Raw genomic sequence first — 17129 nt, 5'->3', positions numbered from 1 at the left:
GGTGGAGTAAAAGGTAACACTGACTGTTTCATCTCCTTGGCCTGTTTCTCCTGGCTGGTGACTCCGACCCACGTCCTGCCCGCATCCTTCTTCTTCAGCATCACCAGCACCATGTCCGTCTTCACCTGAACATGAATAAAAACATTGTTTCTTTCATAACTGCATTCATTAACGTATGAATTCATGCATGAAAGTATTGATTCATGCATTAAAGATTAAATTATAAATCTAGTCAGATTACATTAGAGAAGTTCAAGACCCCCCAATAACAATTGACCTTGCTCAGAATAAATTACATAAATTATTTATTTATTTATTAATAAATTATTAATTCATTCAGTATAAATTCATCAAAACAAAATGAAGACAACAGCAACCAGTTTGAGCAAATTATCAAATTGTTGTCAGACAGTCGCAGAGTTTATCAGGATCGTAAGGATAAGTTGGGAATGATGCTACGTGATGTACAGTGAATTTATGATTGATATTACGTCATTTTCTTTCATGCGCATTCCTTCTTTCGCCCTCTCTCGCGGTCCGTCAGGCTCTCTCTTTCCTCACACACACGTGGTATAAGTTCATGTCATTTCTGACCTTGTGCGACTGGTCATACCACACTGAGTATTAGGAGGACAGGATGAAGAATGTCATCTCTCATTTAAATTGTTCAACACTGTTCCAGAAGATCACTAAATACAGTGGAACCTCCCTTTCAAGACATTGCTTTCTCAGATTATCTGTTGATAACCTCTGTAAAGTTACCTCCCTTTTCAAGACCTTGCTTTGTCAGATTATCTGTTGATAACCTCTGTAAAGTTACCTCCCTTTCAAGACATTGCTTTGTCAGATGATCTGTTGATAACCTCTGTAAAGTTACCTCCCTTTCAAGACATTGCTTTGTCAGATTATCTGTTGATAACCTCTGTAAATTTACCTCCCTTTCAAGACATTGCTTTCTCAGATTATCTGTTGATAATAACCTCTGTAAAGTTACCTCCCTTTCAAGACATTGCTTTCTCAGATTATCTGTTGATAACCTCTGTAAGGTTACCTCCCTTTCAAGACATTGCTTTCTCAGATTATCTGTTCATAACTTCTGTAAAGTTACCTCCCTTTCAAGACATTGCTTTGTCAGATTATCTGTTCATAACCTCTGTAAAGTTACCTCCCTTTCAAGACATTGCTTTCTCAGATTATCTGTTGATAACCTCTGTAAAGTTACCTCGCTTTCAAGACATTGGTTTGTCAGATTATCTGTTGATAACCTCTGTAAAGTTACCTCCCTTTCAAGACATTGCTTTGTCAGATTATCTGTTGATAACCTCTGTAAGGTTACCTCCCTTTCAAGACATTGCTTTTTCCAATGATCTGTTGATAACCTCTGTAAAGTTACCTCGCTTTCAAGACATTGCTTTTTCCAATGATCTGTTGATAACCTCTGTAAAGTTACCTCGCTTTCAAGACATTGCTTTTTCCAATGATCTGTTGATAACCTCTGTAAAGTTACCTCGCTTTCAAGACATTGCTTTTTCCGATGATCTGTTCATAACCTCTGTAAAGTTACCTCCCTTTCAAGACATTGCTTTTTCCGATGATCTGTTGATAACCTCTGTAAATTTACCTCGCTTTCAAGACATTGCTTTTTCCGATGATCTGTTCATAACCTCTGTAAAGTTACCTCCCTTTCAAGACATTGCTTTGTCAGATGATCTGTTGATAACCTCTGTAAAGTTACCTCCCTTTCAAGACATTGCTTTCTCAGATGATCTGTTGATAACCTCTGTAAAGTTACCTCCCTTTCAAGACATTGCTTTCTCAGATGATCTGTTCATAACCTCTGTAAAGTTACCTCCCTTTCAAGACATTGCTTTTTTCGATGATCTGTTGATAACCTCTGTAAAGTTACCTCCCTTTCAAGACATTGCTTTTTTCGATGATCTGTTCATAACCTCTGTAAATTTACCTCGCTTTCAAGACATTGCTTTTTTCGATGATCTGTTGATAACCTCTGTAAAGTTACCTCCCTTTCAAGACATTGCTTTTTCCGATGATCTGTTCATAACTTCTGTAAAGTTACCTCCCTTTCAAGACATTGCTTTTTCCGATGATCTGTTCATAACCTCTGTAAAGTTACCTCCCTTTCAAGACATTGCTTTTTCAGATGATCTGTTCATAACCTCTGTAAAGTTACCTCCCTTTTAGGACATTGCTTTTTCCGATGATCTGTTCATAACCTCTGTAAAGTTACCTCCCTTTCAAGACATTGCTTTTTCCGATGATCTGTTCATAACCTCTGTAAAGTTACCTCCCTTTTAAGACTTCCTTGTTTTTTAAGATTGATTTTCTCAGATTTGTAAAGGTCTGAAAAGGGGGTTCCACTGTAAACCATTGACAACACTGTAAACCATTGACAACACTGTAAATCATTGACAACACTGTAAACCATTGACAACACTGTAAACCATTGACAACACTGTAAACCATTAACACTGTAAACCATTGACAACACTGTAAACCATTGACAACACTGTAAACCATTGACACCACTGTAAACCATTGACAACACTGTAAACCATTGACAACACTGTAAACCATTGACACCACTGTAAACCATTGACACCACTGTAAACCATTGACAACACTGTAAACCATTGACAACACTGTAAACCATTGACAACACCGCTGTCTGCTCTTACCTTGTGGTAGGACCCCTCCACGTCAATCTTCTCGGCCAAGCGGCTGATCTGCAGCTCACAGTTCTTTCCGTTCAGACCCTTCACGTTCAACTTCACCGACCTGCAAAACATCAAGGTCACATTTCAACTTCTTCTTCAAGTTCATCAATGGACACTCCAGTCTCCACAATAAAGGCGGCTCACATTTCAGCTCATTCCAGACACATAAATAAAAAGTGAAGTGAACTCACCAAAGAACGTTTACGATCACACAGCCTAGGAAAAGGAATCGGTATTAATAATAACGGTTCAGCCTGGAAGAAAAAGACTGTGCCATTTTTCCCCCTTAACCAATTTCTGATGGGACGTAGATGAAGACAAGAATGGGTTTTTCCAAAGCTAAATTGTGCAATCTGATGACATTTGAGGTTAGAATTTGCTACTGTGTCATTTTAGCAAATTGTTTGTGTGACAAGACAGACAACAGCAAAAATGTCACTATACACAGGGTGGTACACACAATGGTAAACCATCTCGATGTGGTCTTTGTCTTGCTCAAAGAAATTCGTAGAAACTATGCAACAATGGTGCATGGCGCATTAGAAAACCTATCCCTGGACAATACAGAGGTACCTGTGGTAAAAGGATGCTCTTGGGACCTGGCAAAAATGTCCCTACATTGCAGGTGGCCTGTCATGACAGGTATATTTTGGTCAAGATATGGACAAAGGGACAACAAAGAGTGTCCTTTCTTGGGATGTGTCCTGTCATTGATCATGTTCGGCTGCTACAGATATGTCCAGCTTTCCTTTGGACCCATACCAACAATCGACGGCCTGTCATTGATCATGTTTGGCTGCTACAGATATGTCCAGCTTTCCCTTGGACCCATACCAACAATCGACGGCCTGTCATTGATCATGTTTGGCTGCTACAGATATGTCCAGCTTTCCCTTAGACTTATACCAGCAATCGACGGCCTGTCATTGATCATGTTTGGCTGCTACAGATATGTCCAGCTTTCCTTTGGACCCATACCAACAATCGACGGCCTGTCATTGATCATGTTTGGCTGCTACAGATATGTCCAGCTTTCCCTTGGACCCATACCAGCAATCGACGGCCTGTCATTGATCATGTTTGGCTGCTACAGATATGTCCAGCTTTCCCTTAGACTTATACCAACAATCGACGGCCTGTCATTGATCATGTTCGGCTGCTACCGATATGTCCAGCTTTCCCTTGGACCCATACCAACAATCGACGGCCTGTCATTGATCATGTTTGGCTGCTACAGATATGTCCAGCTTTCCCTTAGACTCATACCAACAATCGACGGCCTGTCATTGATCATGTTTGGCTGCTACCGATATGTCCAGCTTTCCCTTAGACTTATACCAACAATCGACGGCCTGTCATTGATCATGTTTGGCTGCTACAGATATGTCCAGCTTTCCCTTGGACCCATACCAACCATCGACGGCCTGTCATTGATCATGTTTTGCTGCTACCGATATGTCCAGCTTTCCCTTGGACTCATACCAGCGATCGACGGCCTGTCATTGATCATGTTTGGCTGCTACAGATATGTCCAGCTTTCCCTTGGACCCATACCAACCATCGACGGCCTGTCATTGATGATGTTTTGCAGCTACAGATATGTCCAGCTTTCCCTTGGACCCATACCAACCATCGACGGCATGTCTGCTTTCAGTGCAGAGTAGGAATTTTTATGAAGTAATTCTACAAGAATGTCCAACTTTACACAGGAAGGAACCAGTATGTTGAGTTTTGGTATTTCTCCAAATGGACGGATGGTCTAATCCTAGCAACCAGTATGTTGAGATTTGGTATTTCTCCAAATGGACGGATGGTCTAATCCTAGCAACCAGTATGTTGAGTTTTGGTATTTCTCCAAATGGACGGATGGTCTAATCCTAGCAACCAGTATGTTGAGTTTTGGTATTTCTCCAAATGGACGGATGGTCTAATCCTAGCAACCAGTATGTTGAGTTTTGGTATTTCTCCAAATGGACGGATGGTCTAATCCTAGCAACCAGTATGTTGAGTTTTGGTATTTCTCCAAATGGACGGATGGTCTAATCCTAGCAACCAGTATGTTGAGTTATGGTATTTCTCTAAATGGACGGATGGTCTAATCCTAGCAACCAGTATGTTGAGTTTTGGTATTTCTCCAAATGGACGGATGGTCTAATCCTAGCACCCAGTATGTTGAGTTTTGGTATTTCTCTAAATGGACGGATGGTCTAATCCTAGCACCCAGTATGTTGAGTTTTGGTATTTCTCAAAATGGACGGATGGTCTAATCCTAGCAACCAGTATGTTGAGTTATGGTATTTCTCAAAATGGACGGATGGTCTAATCCTAGCAACCAGTATGTTGAGTTATGGTATTTCTCAAAATGGACGGATGGTCTAATCCTAGCAACCAGTATGTTGAGTTATGGTATTTCTCAAAATGGACGGATGGTCTAATCCTAGCAACCAGTATGTTGAGTTATGTTATTTCTCTAAATGGACGGATGGTCTAATCCTAGCAACCAGTATGTTGAGTTTTGGTATTTCTCCAAATGGACGGATGGTCTAATCCTAGCACCCAGTATGTTGAGTTTTGGTATTTCTCTAAATGGACGGATGGTCTAATCCTAGCACCCAGTATGTTGAGTTTTGGTATTTCTCAAAATGGACGGATGGTCTAATCCTAGCAACCAGTATGTTGAGTTTTGGTATTTCTCAAAATGGACGGATGGTCTAATCCTAGCAACCAGTATGTTGAGTTATGGTATTTCTCTAAATGGACGGATGGTCTAATCCTAGCACCCAGTATGTTGAGTTTTGGTATTTCTCAAAATGGACGGATGGTCTAATCCTAGCAACCAGTATGTTGAGTTATGGTATTTCTCAAAATGGACGGATGGTCTAATCCTAGCAACCAGTATGTTGAGTTATGGTATTTCTCTAAATGGACGGATGGTCTAATCCTAGCAACCAGTATGTTGAGTTTTGGTATTTCTCCAAATGGACGGATGGTCTAATCCTAGCAACCACTGAGTATGTTGAGTTTTGGTATTTCTCTAAATGGACGGATGGTCTAATCCTAGCAACCAGTATGTTGAGTTTTGGTATTTCTCCAAATGGACGGATGGTCTAATCCTAGCAACCAGTATGTTGAGTTTTGGTATTTCTCTAAATGGACGGATGGTCTAATCCTATCAACCAGTATGTTGAGTTTTGGTATTTCTCTAAATGGACGGATGGTCTAATCCTAGCAACCAGTATGTTGAGTTTTGGTATTTCTCCAAATGGACGGATGGTCTAATCCTAGCACCCAGTATGTTGAGTTTTGGTATTTCTCTAAATGGACGGATGGTCTAATCCTAGCAACCAGTATGTTGAGTTTTGGTATTTCTCTAAATGGACGGATGGTCTAATCCTAGCACCCAGTATGTTGAGTTTTGGTACTTCTCCAAATGGACGGATGGTCTAATCCTAGCAACCAGTATGTTGAGTTTTGGTATTTCTCCAAATGGACGGATGGTCTAATCCTAGCAACCAGTATGTTGAGTTTTGGTATTTCTCTAAATGGACGGATGGTCTAATCCTAGCAACCAGTATGTTGAGTTTTGGTATTTCTCTAAATGGACGGATGGTCTAATCCTAATCCAGGCCAGATCTGATACAGTGAGCAGAACTGTTTTAAAGGGATGAATTGCGCCTTTAACTTTAAAGGGCACAGTAAGCCTCCTGTAAACCATCACAGATACTGTCAGGCTTTTACACACAGTACAAACACCCTTCCATTTGAACGCTCACCAAACGAGAACATCCTAGGTGCCCTCCGTAAAGAGCGAGCAATTTTCAAAGAATTTATTTTTGCGTGGTTTATCTTACCCCTGAGCCATCGTGAACCCGTGTGATCAAGTTTCCCTTTTTCACAATGTAGTCGTCAGTTAGTAATTTGAATGCGACTCGCTGTGAGCTTATCTGCAATAGCACGTTTTTATGCACGAAACAAACGGCTGTGGTTCACAAGAACTCTAGCGATGGTTTTTGACTGTTGAGAGGAACTGGCGATATGCATAAACCGTCGTCTGCTACGACCCTTGCGTGACCCTGCTTCCGGGCTTTTCTTTTTTTAAACTTTCACAACTTCGAATTGTACTGATGTTGTCTTGATGAAATAAGAATTCTTTTATGATTAAAGAATGTTTGTGTCAATTTATTATTTCGATTTTAAAAGTTAGGTCTAGCGCAAAAACGCACCACGGTCCAAAAACATTCTTCGGTCCACGGCTATCGCCAGTTCAGAATGAGACCCGAAGGGAACTAACTCATTTATGACCTGAGTTCAGGATGGGTCCAAAAACTGTCCGAGACAATCTACAAAATTAATTCTTTAAAATTTGCTCGCTCTTTACGTAGGGCACCTAGGATGTTCCCGTTTGGTGAGCGTTCAAATGGAAGGGTGTTTGTACTGTGTGTAAAAGCCTGACAGTATCTGTGATGGTTTACGGGAGGCTTACTGTGCCTTTAAGGAGCAATATTGCTATTATCATATTATGTGTACAATCCTAGATTTATCAGTAGTGGTGAACTGATCGCTGACAAATTAAAAAATTAGGAAGAGCTTACCTTAGTAAGTGAAGCTTAATTGTGGTTTTATTCACCACAATGTACGGAGGAAAGGGATTATGTGAGACAGTATAGTTTTTGACAGGTGCAGTCTTACCTTGTGAAGTTATTAATAATCAAATCAATGAATGCACTTGGCTATATCTCTGTATTTTAGCATGCTACTTACCGAAGAGAAAAGGTTCAGAAGGATAGTCAAGAAGGAAAGAGCAAGTGACAAAATCCACACGGTCTCACATGATCCAAGTCCTCTCGGAATTGTGGGAGATAAAATATATAATAAACACAGCCACAAAAAGGGGAGCAGAAGATATACTTACTGATCAGCAAATTCACTAGTAATGGCATCTTTGTCCAGATCCTGAACACCCTTGAGTGTGACGTATAGCTTCATGAACTTCTCTGACTGGTCCCATGCTGAAACAACAGTTTAATGACTTGACCATCCAAGTTCCAAGTATGAAAAGAGTATTCGGAATTAGCAAAAGAATCAATTCCATCATTCATCTTAGACTAGAGTTTGCAGCAATACTTCACAACAAATTTCAAACATACCAAAGCCTACACAGCGCTAAAAGTCCAACAAATGGTGTACGTACTCGCCTATGGCTAGTGATTCTGAAAATTTACTAGCCAGAGAGCAAACAATTTGTTTTAGCAAAGATGAAAATTTTTACTCGCCAGTTACATGTTTCTAGTCGCCATGGCAAGTAAAATACTCGCCACTTTCAGGCCCGCTACACTCATAATCAAGCCTTTTCACAGCAACCCCCATGCACCTTTTCCTATTTTCTTAAATAAACTTGGCCAAAAAATTATTGCAACAAATTTCAAACCCATATTAAAGCATTAATCCCCGTGTCATTTTATTAAGACTTAAAATGCCAGAAAAGGCCGTTCACTTAACCTTCAGGATTACCATTTGGATTAAATATTTCTTTTACAGGGATCAGGTGACCGCCGCTCAATTAAGGGTACCCTCAAAATCAACCAGACAAAAACGGAAGAGCTGAATGAAAAATCGACAAAAAATCACAATAGGCAAAACTTTGCAACTTTGACATACGAGAAGAAAGTCAAACCAATTATCTGAACAGATTGTTTTGTTTTGCTACCTTGCGTATTTCGCGTGCTAAGCTATTCCTACTGATGCAGGTGTCGATCGCAAGAGCGGTCAAAAACGAACGTTTTGCGTCATTTGTTAAGGGCATCATGACAAAAAAAGTCTGCACTTTAGCAATGACTTGGTGGATTGCTTTGAAACTTGTAGAATATTTTACCAACATACTAGAGATACTTCGAGCGAAATGATGGATTGTTACAGGTGTTTGTTAAAATGTTATGCAATTTTTCGAAAGAAGTTTTTAATCTCGTCATAGGATTGTTCCCTTGGGTCCAAAAAATGTATGACTTTGCATGTCTTTAGAAAAATGATTGATACACACACTGCTAAAGTTTTATGTGCGTGTAAGCACTGACGCAAATTTGCTGGACCAGTAAACACGCTACATATTTAAGCAATGATTCTGGTGCCACAGCGATGCCCAGCCAAGCGTGACCATGGCATGTTTTAAGAGGCACGCAGCGATAACAGCTGTAAGCGCGAAACAGCATGAACGTTCCATTTTTTTCTCACGTGTTTGCATGACTAGCAAATTAACGCTAGCAGCTACACGCAAATGAAACTTAGAGAGAATCTGTATCAATCATTTATCTGTAGATATGCAAAGTCATTAATTTTTTGGACAATCCTATGACAAGTTTAACAACATTTTCCGAAACATTGCGTCACATCTGGATAAATAACCGTAACGATCCAAACCTTCGCACGAAGTATCTCTAGTATGTTGGTAAAATATTCTGAAAGTTTCAAAGCAATCCACCAAGTCATTGCTAAAATGTAGCGCTTTTTGACATGATACCCATACAAATTGACGTAAAACGTTCCGTTTTTGACCGCTCTTGCGATCAACACCTGCATTATTAGGAATAGCATAGCACGCGAAATACACAAGGTAGCAAAACAAAATAATCTGTTCAGGGTAGATAATTGGTTTGACTTTCTTCTCGTATGTCAAAGTTTTGCCTATTGTGATTTTTTGTCGATTTTTCATTTGGCTCTTCCGTTTTTGTCTGGTCGATTTTGAGGGTACCCTTACTTGAGCGGCGGTCACGTGATCCCTGTAAAAGAAATATTTAATCCAAAAGGTGATCCTGAAGGTTAAGTGAACGGCCTTAACTGGCATGTACAGTTTTAATTAAATGACACAGGAATTAATGCTTTACTTTGGGTTTGAAATTTGGTGCAATAATTTTTTGGCCAACTTTAGATTAGGCCAAGAAAAGAATTTAATGTTTCAGATAACTGTTTGTTCTGCCTCTGACCCTTGAAGTAGAACTTTTTTGGGCCTTTCAAAAAAGAAAAGAGAAAAAAAAGAAGGATTTTGCAGACTTTTCAAGAAAAGGTACTCTTTTACTCTGGTTAGCTTGCATGATTTCCAGTCAATAAAAAGCCCTATGACACTGCGTGGATAAAAAAAATATCAAACTTCAATAAATAATAAAACACACAAAAAAGACCTACCAACACTAATTTTTTTGCCATGTCATCATAAACAAACATTTAACTTTTGTTTGGCCTTAACAAGAACTGTCCCATTCTGATAAGCATCGCTCCACGGCTATTGCCAGTTGTCTCTCTGACCGGACGCTACAGTCCTACGCGAATCTATCAAAAACAAAAATACAGAGTTATCTCCCATATGTTTTTCGCGAGCACTGATCTAAATTTGAGATCAGTGTTCGCAAGACGAAAATGATTGCAGATTGGCCGACTTCGACAGTGATCTCCGTTCTGTTCTTCACAGTTATGATAAAGACATCGTTCTAAGGTCAAAACAAGTTGAAATTTTGGGACTGCTGCCGGAAGGAGACCGTAATATATGGCTTCATCACTGTCAACTGGTTACAGAAAAAATCGTCTGCTCCAGTGAGCGCCGAAACCAAACGGTTGATTATCACGTGACAATTTTGCCATATTTAGAGTTGTTTGCACAGTAAATACAGCCGCGAAAAATAGCTCGCTTGAAACTGTTTTACAAATGAATTCCTTTCTAATTTAAAAATTACAAAACACCATGAATAATCATTATCGACGATCGCGAATCTGCTTATATCAATAATACATTACAAAAAGCTCTAAATATGTAAAAAAAATCGGTTTCCTTGCCAGACAAGGAAACTCAAGGCATCCTGTCAGGGAGAGAATGAGCCGAACTCATTTTGACCTGAGTTCAGGATGGAACTGTCCCCAATGACTCACCGTAGTTCTTGATGATCTCGTTGTACACCTGTGGCCTGGCACTGGCACCAGTTTTTGCCGGTGCAGCACCGCCCTCAGCCTTCTCCTGCTGCTCACGCTTCTGGATCTCGGTCTGCAGTCTCCGGATCTCCAGGTTGAGGAGATCCTTCACCCGACTCCGGGTCGCCTCAACCTCCAGCTTCTGAAGCTCCTCGATGTCCTTCCGCATCTGAACAAGTGCAGGGAAATTTGTCAGACTCACAATGGTAAGTGGTTTTTTTTAAAAACATTTAGTCAAGTTACGACTTAATGATTTAACATGGACTGTGAATCGAGACGAGGGTGGTGGTGTATGTGTGTGTGTGTGTGTGTAGATCGATTCACAGAAAAATACTGGACCGATCTTCATAGCACTTTTCATACATGGTTCGCTACTGCGCTATACTGGCTTGTCACTTTAAGTGATCAGGTACACTTTTTACATGAATGTATCTTGGCTGCGGGGTATCAACAAAGCTATAGTCTCTGTGAAATAAAGTGTTTTCATTTTCATTCTGCGAGCTCGACAGATTGACTAAGTGAATTTATTTTGCTTCATGCGACTTGTTTCTTTTTGAGTCAGTTACAGAAACCCCAGACTCAAGAACCGGCAAAATGGAGGTTCCTTTTATTTGAGAACTGACAAGTCTTACACTTACAGTTAGATAAATATATGTTTTTAATGTTAAATTCAAAGAACTGTGTTCTTTCTTTTGCGTTGTTCTTCTATATCTATATACGGCTTGTGTGTATATGTCTGTCTGTCTGTTCGCGATGCACGGCCAAAGTTCTCGATGGATCTGCTTCAAATTTGGTGGGCATATTCAGGTAGACCCCGGACACAATCTGGTCGATGAAAATTTTGAACACGTGCTCTAAGCGTGGCGCACCGATTTTGGTTTTTCTGTTCATTCATTCAGATCCATTCCCAGTAACTCTTCCTTATCTTCTCCAGTCTTTTGCGCGTTTATCTCCCTTCCTTCGTGTGGCGTCGATCACGTACGGTATTTGCAAGAATACTGAATGAGAAAGAGCTTCTTCAAAATCTGAAGTTTGATCTTCCGATCACAGCTACGGTATCATCCTGAACTCAGGTCAAAATGAGTACGGCTCATTCTCTGAGATAACTGGCGATAGCCGTTGAGCGATGACTGATCAGTATGCTACGGTATGACAAGCAGCTTCAGATATTCCCGTTACTATTTTTAGAAGGTCACTGTCCACAACGCTTTCCTTGCACCCGTTGTCCTCACTGTAAAAGTGCAAAGGTCGAATCTATTTATAGCCACGTGAAAAATCCACTGTCATCTATCTCTACATATAGATATATATACGGCTTCTCAGTGTGTGTGTGTGTGTGTGTGTGTGTGTGTGTGTGTGTGTGTGTGTGTGTGTGTGGGGTGTGTGTGTGTGTGTGTGTGTGTGTGTGTGTGTGTGTGTGTGTGTGTGTGTGTGTGTGTGTGGGGTGAACCGCGGTGAATAAATACTCTGTTTCGCGATACGAATTACGAAAATAAACACTTTTTTGTTCGGCTCTACTTCTTCATTTCTGCCACACAAAAGCAGCGCTTTTCTGCACAGGTAGTACATCTAAGTATTGCAATTCGGGTACAAAATCCCTCCCATCTTCAAAATATTTAAATTTAATTTTTTTTAAATGGTACATTAAAATCTGTGCAATCTGGTGCATTCTGAGACTAAAATTCAACTCGTTTGGATCAGGTAAAAAAGACATTCTCCTCACTCCCCCCCCCCCCCCAAAAAAAAACCCACCCCACCCAACCAAACAAAAAAAAACCACTTTCACACAACATTGGTAACATTGTAATGGTGCATACTTACTCCAATACTGGCAATAAGTATGATCCAAGTGACGCCCCAATGCATTAAAGCTCAAAATGACTATTAGTTATCAGGAGTTTTCAGTCAGCACAATTTAACTCTCAAGCATCCAGTGTTCTGTTCCATCTTCACTTCTCTCCATATCGTTCAGTCAACAAGTTTTAGATACTGTGATGAAATGGGACGCGGAAAAATAGATTACTCCAGCGGAATTCGTAAGTTGATTTCCGCGGATTCACGGAAAAGTCCCACCCCTGATCATTACTACATGGCAACACCTGACCATAAGTCACCATTGGACAAGCGGCACAACAACATACACGCATACCAACACAGACACACACTTGGATACATACACACGAGCACACATAAAATCGATAAGCTTACATCAGTTACATCAGTGATCAAACAAAAGATCATATTTCTTTCTATTGAAAACCATGTTCAAATCAGAAACGAAAACAGTAAGGCAAAAAAAAAAAAAAGTCTGTTTACGGTAACCCGACCGACCCTAGTTTTTTAGGCCCGACCCTAATCTTTTTTTTGGATCGTCTGAAAAAAACAAAAAACGCATCCAAAATAGAGCTGTTTGCGCTCAAACAGCAGACGACAGAAGGGAGGTAAGCTCAAAGTACTGTTTATAGTTATGTTGGGCAAAAACAGGGATTGATAAGAAGAAATGAACTGTGAAACATCATAGACAGGGGAGAAAAAAAAAAGAAAAAAAAAAGGAAAAAAAAAGCCGACCTACCGACCCTATTTTTTCAATCTATGTTACCGTAAACAGACCTATTTTTTTTGTTGGCCTAATGACACACACATCATCATCTGTTCTCGTGCATTAACTGATTAAACTACAGTCACACAGCAGCGATTCAATCGTAGGATTTGTTCATTACCAGACAATCGCCGAATGACTCGCAAGCTGCAACCCATCACACACGGCAAATGTAGTGCGCAAGAGCAGATGATTTTTGGAGAAGTGGATTCTGCTAAGGCAAAAAAAAAAAATATGTGTGGTTACGGTAACCCGACCTACCCTATTTTTAGGGGCCGACCCTATAACTTTTTTATTACATTTGTAAAAAATAAAAAAAAAGGTGCAAAAAACGCAATGAAAGCGACAGCGCTTGAGTCGCACACTTATTTCCCTGTCAAGTAGGTTTAATTTGTACACATTAGAAAAAAAAGCAAAAAAAAAAAAAAAGTGATTGCCTACCTTCCTACCCTATTTTTTTGGCTATGTTACCTTAACCACACCTATTTTTTATTTTTGGCCTAATGTTCATACATTGCTCTGTCTCACCCTTTCTAAAAACACCCTTAAATATTAGGCCAAAATAAGAAAGTAATTACGCTAACAGTTGCATGTGATTGGTTCCCGACAGCAGTTAACCCCTGAAATGTCTCTTTTCTATGAGTTGTTCATTGCTACTGGTCACAAGTGGGGGTCAGCTCAGACGGACGCATTTTTTCAATACTGTCTAGGGGAGAAACTGGTCACAAAGCACCCAGTACATGCCAGAGAGATAGGAGAATCGGCACAATCAAAGAAAATAACAAAATCATTCAATAGATATGGAAATATTACGATTTACTGTGAAAATGCTAGCAAAAATGGCGTTCAAAAATGGGAACGCACACTTGGTGCGTCTTTGAAGACTTACCTCCCGTTCTGTGCTGTTGATAATAGTCGTGTTTGTGCTGTTTTTGTTGAAATAGTATTTAATAAAACTGATGCAGTTCTTGAAATGTTGCAAATTATTGTTGTCTTTGTGAAATTCGAGAGTGTTCTGAGGCGTAATCTGCATACGGCTGATGTCCCACATAGGGTACCCCACTTCGATCAGCGTATCACTCCAAATGAGCTTCATAGCAGAAAAGCAGATACACTACCAAAACACTGCACAACAGATCTACAAGTCTGAGCCAGAATCATTGAAATTTACTTTCTGTATAAAATATTGCAATCAAATTTGTTCACGCCGTCCCACAAATAACGCAGGTTACCCTCGCCTTCGATTCAAAGTAACTCCAATCTGATTGAATTACCATCAAAACGCAGATGACGAACTGATTCACCACACATTTGTGGTATTTTACACACAAATTTCAACTGTGTCGTTTCGCGATAAACAGCCATAAACAAACAAATGTGGCGCCGTCACGTCGCCTCGGAAGGAATAACGCAGGTGACCAAGACTTGTTTCCGATACCTGTCTGATTAAAATCATCGTTTTTTTCACAAATGACGGCTCTTTGGCAGATCTGGTGAGTTGGAAACTGTCTATGAATGTTTCATTTAATGTCAAATGCGTACATTCTTGTCGATATTGTTACCTTTGGGCTCATAAATTAAGTCAATCGTCGTGTTGTCCGAAAGTGACTTTTGTCAGCATAGAACTTACTGTGCTTTGATCATTGACTGAGAAGAATCTTCCGATGACACTAGTTCATTTCACTACGCGACTGCAGATCTGCAAGGAAACTTATGGCAGGGGAAATAAGCTTAACTGAAGACGAATAAGCGGAGTAACTGTTCTTCAACGGATTGCTCTCACTGATCTAAATATTTAAATCTTGTCGTCTGCTAGTCTGCTAGTAAGTAGTCTTCGGTCGTGTGAAAGTCACATCTATTTCGACTGTGTGCATCGATCCGTGTAGTGAAATGTTGATCTTTGATGATTTGGCAACATAACTTCGCTAAATGTGCTTCGAGTGTATCTCCCCGTTAACCGCATTTGAAAACGTCTTTTAACAAGACCATGTTTCGACAGCCCAGACGGGGAGGATCCTTGATAGCTCACAGGGTATATAATGTTTTCCGCCGTTTTTTGAAGAATCCTTTCAAATTTGCTATTCCAAAAGTACCCTATGACACGACTCGAGTGGCAAAGAACATTCTCTGCAATTCCTGTCTCAGTCCGTGCAGCCGTTTCGGGTCCTATCGTCATCATACAAACATACACACAGACACACAAGAACCAGCTTTAAAAGTTAGATTATGTAGGAACCATGTGAACCAGTGATTTTTTCTTATGTACAACAGATACTACAGTATTTCTGCTTTATGAAAAGCAATATTTCAAAAACAAAACTAGAGATTTGAATTTTGACCACTTTTCCCCCTTTCTGTCACCAGTACTGAAGAACAACTCATATCCGAGTAACTTCAGTAAGAAGCTGTTCTGCCTAAAGTTTTGAATTGTCAATTGACGAAGTGACACTTTTCGCTACTGACTACTGTCCACCATTTATTCCCGCCACAGCATGAAGGCAGCAACGTCCTCACGTGCAATTGACTTGTAGCTCCATAGAAGCTCATCTTATGTAAAAATCGGCCAGTGACAGAGCAAATATGTGACGGGGCTCTTACTCTTGGACTAGAGTTCACTCACTTCCTTCGCAAATCCTCACACAAAGTGCCACCAAAGGTGAAAGTTGCACATGTATGTTATGACTTGAAACAAACATCATTACATGTTAACAAAACACGATCTAAGGAAGAATGTACTTTTCGGAAGAGGTTTTGGGAGGTTTTCCGGGGTTTTGGGTGGTTTTTGGAGAAAAGTAGTACCGGCAAGTAGCACTTGCTCGTGACTATAATTCGCCATAATAAACACAAAAAAAGGGATTATATTCCGGAGCTCTCGTTATCAGTGACTGATGTTTATTAAAGCGAACGATTCATGAAATAAAGAATGCCCGAATCGAGCATTTCGCATGAGAAGAAGAAGAAGAGAGTTGAGACAATGAACAAAATGGTCTCTCTAAAACACGCTGAGTCGTCTGCAAGCCGATCAGCCTCACACAAACAAATTTCAGTTAAATCACTGTTTGTTTCACAAGGAATGAGAAAGAAAAATGGAAACTTACCTCAGCTACAGATGTCATGGTGGTTTTTCTTTTTCAAAATGAACGAGACAAGGTGCAAACAAATTTTCCCCGAAGCGTGGTTTTGATTTCTTTGCGCTGGTTAAAGTCACTTTACAGACCGGAAACCAAACGAAGTTCCGGGTCGTTATAAAAGATGGAATGAAAAAGACGTGTATTTATGTGTGTGTGTGTTTGTGTGTTTGTGTGTGTGTGTGTTTGTAGGTGTGTGTCTGTGTAAGTGTCTGTGTCTATGTGTGTTAGTGTGTTACATTAATGCAAACATGACTGGTCAAATATTTAAATTTCAATTGAACATTAAATTGCAAATTTTTTAATACCTTATTAAAATGTAATTCTTGTGAAGGAGATGAGATGAACTTTGTAAATCTATATATATACGACTAGTGTCTGTCTGTCTGTCTGTCTGTCTGTCTGTTCGCGATGCACAGCCAAAGTTCTCGGTGGATCTTTTTCAAATTTGGACACCGTATTCAGCTACACCCCGGACACAACCTCATCGATGAGATATTTCAACACGTGCTCTCAGCGCGCAGCTGAACCGATTTTTTTTTGTTTTTTGTTTGTTGTTGTCGGGATCCACTACCAGTAACTCTTCCTTATCTTCTCCAGTGTTTTCAGCCGCGATTATCTCCCTTCCTCCGTGTGGCGTCAATTCATATTCCCGTTACTACGTTACTATTTTTAGAAGGTCACTGCACGTTACTATTTTTAGAAGGTCTCCAG

At 40.1% G+C, this 17129-nt stretch overlaps 1 protein-coding gene across 2 annotated transcripts in view; it reads right to left on the bottom strand.

Annotated features, from left to right (window-relative positions):
* The window catches only part of LOC138948477 (calcyclin-binding protein-like), a 45663-nt gene that overhangs the window by 2243 nt on the left and 26291 nt on the right, over nucleotides 1–17129 (bottom strand). The window contains exons 1-5 of one of the 2 annotated variants that reach the window (XM_070320030.1): nucleotides 16386–16521; nucleotides 10650–10857; nucleotides 7648–7744; nucleotides 2697–2796; nucleotides 25–125 (exon numbers count right to left, since the gene is read on the bottom strand). In XM_070320030.1, coding sequence (XP_070176131.1) covers nucleotides 25–125; nucleotides 2697–2796; nucleotides 7648–7744; nucleotides 10650–10857; nucleotides 16386–16403 — 524 coding nt within the window. In that variant the 5' untranslated portion in view covers nucleotides 16404–16521. Of the gene's footprint in view, nucleotides 1–24; nucleotides 126–2696; nucleotides 2797–7647; nucleotides 7745–10649; nucleotides 10858–16385; nucleotides 16522–17129 lie in introns of those variants that run through there. The other variant, XM_070320031.1, reaches the window with a different exon arrangement.

The sequence above is a fragment of the Littorina saxatilis genome, linkage group LG15 (assembly GCF_037325665.1).
Source record: "Littorina saxatilis isolate snail1 linkage group LG15, US_GU_Lsax_2.0, whole genome shotgun sequence".
Taxonomy (NCBI): Eukaryota; Metazoa; Mollusca; class Gastropoda; order Littorinimorpha; family Littorinidae; genus Littorina; species Littorina saxatilis.
Note: the sequence above shows the minus strand (reverse complement) of the source record. Positions and strands in the feature narration are given on the sequence as shown.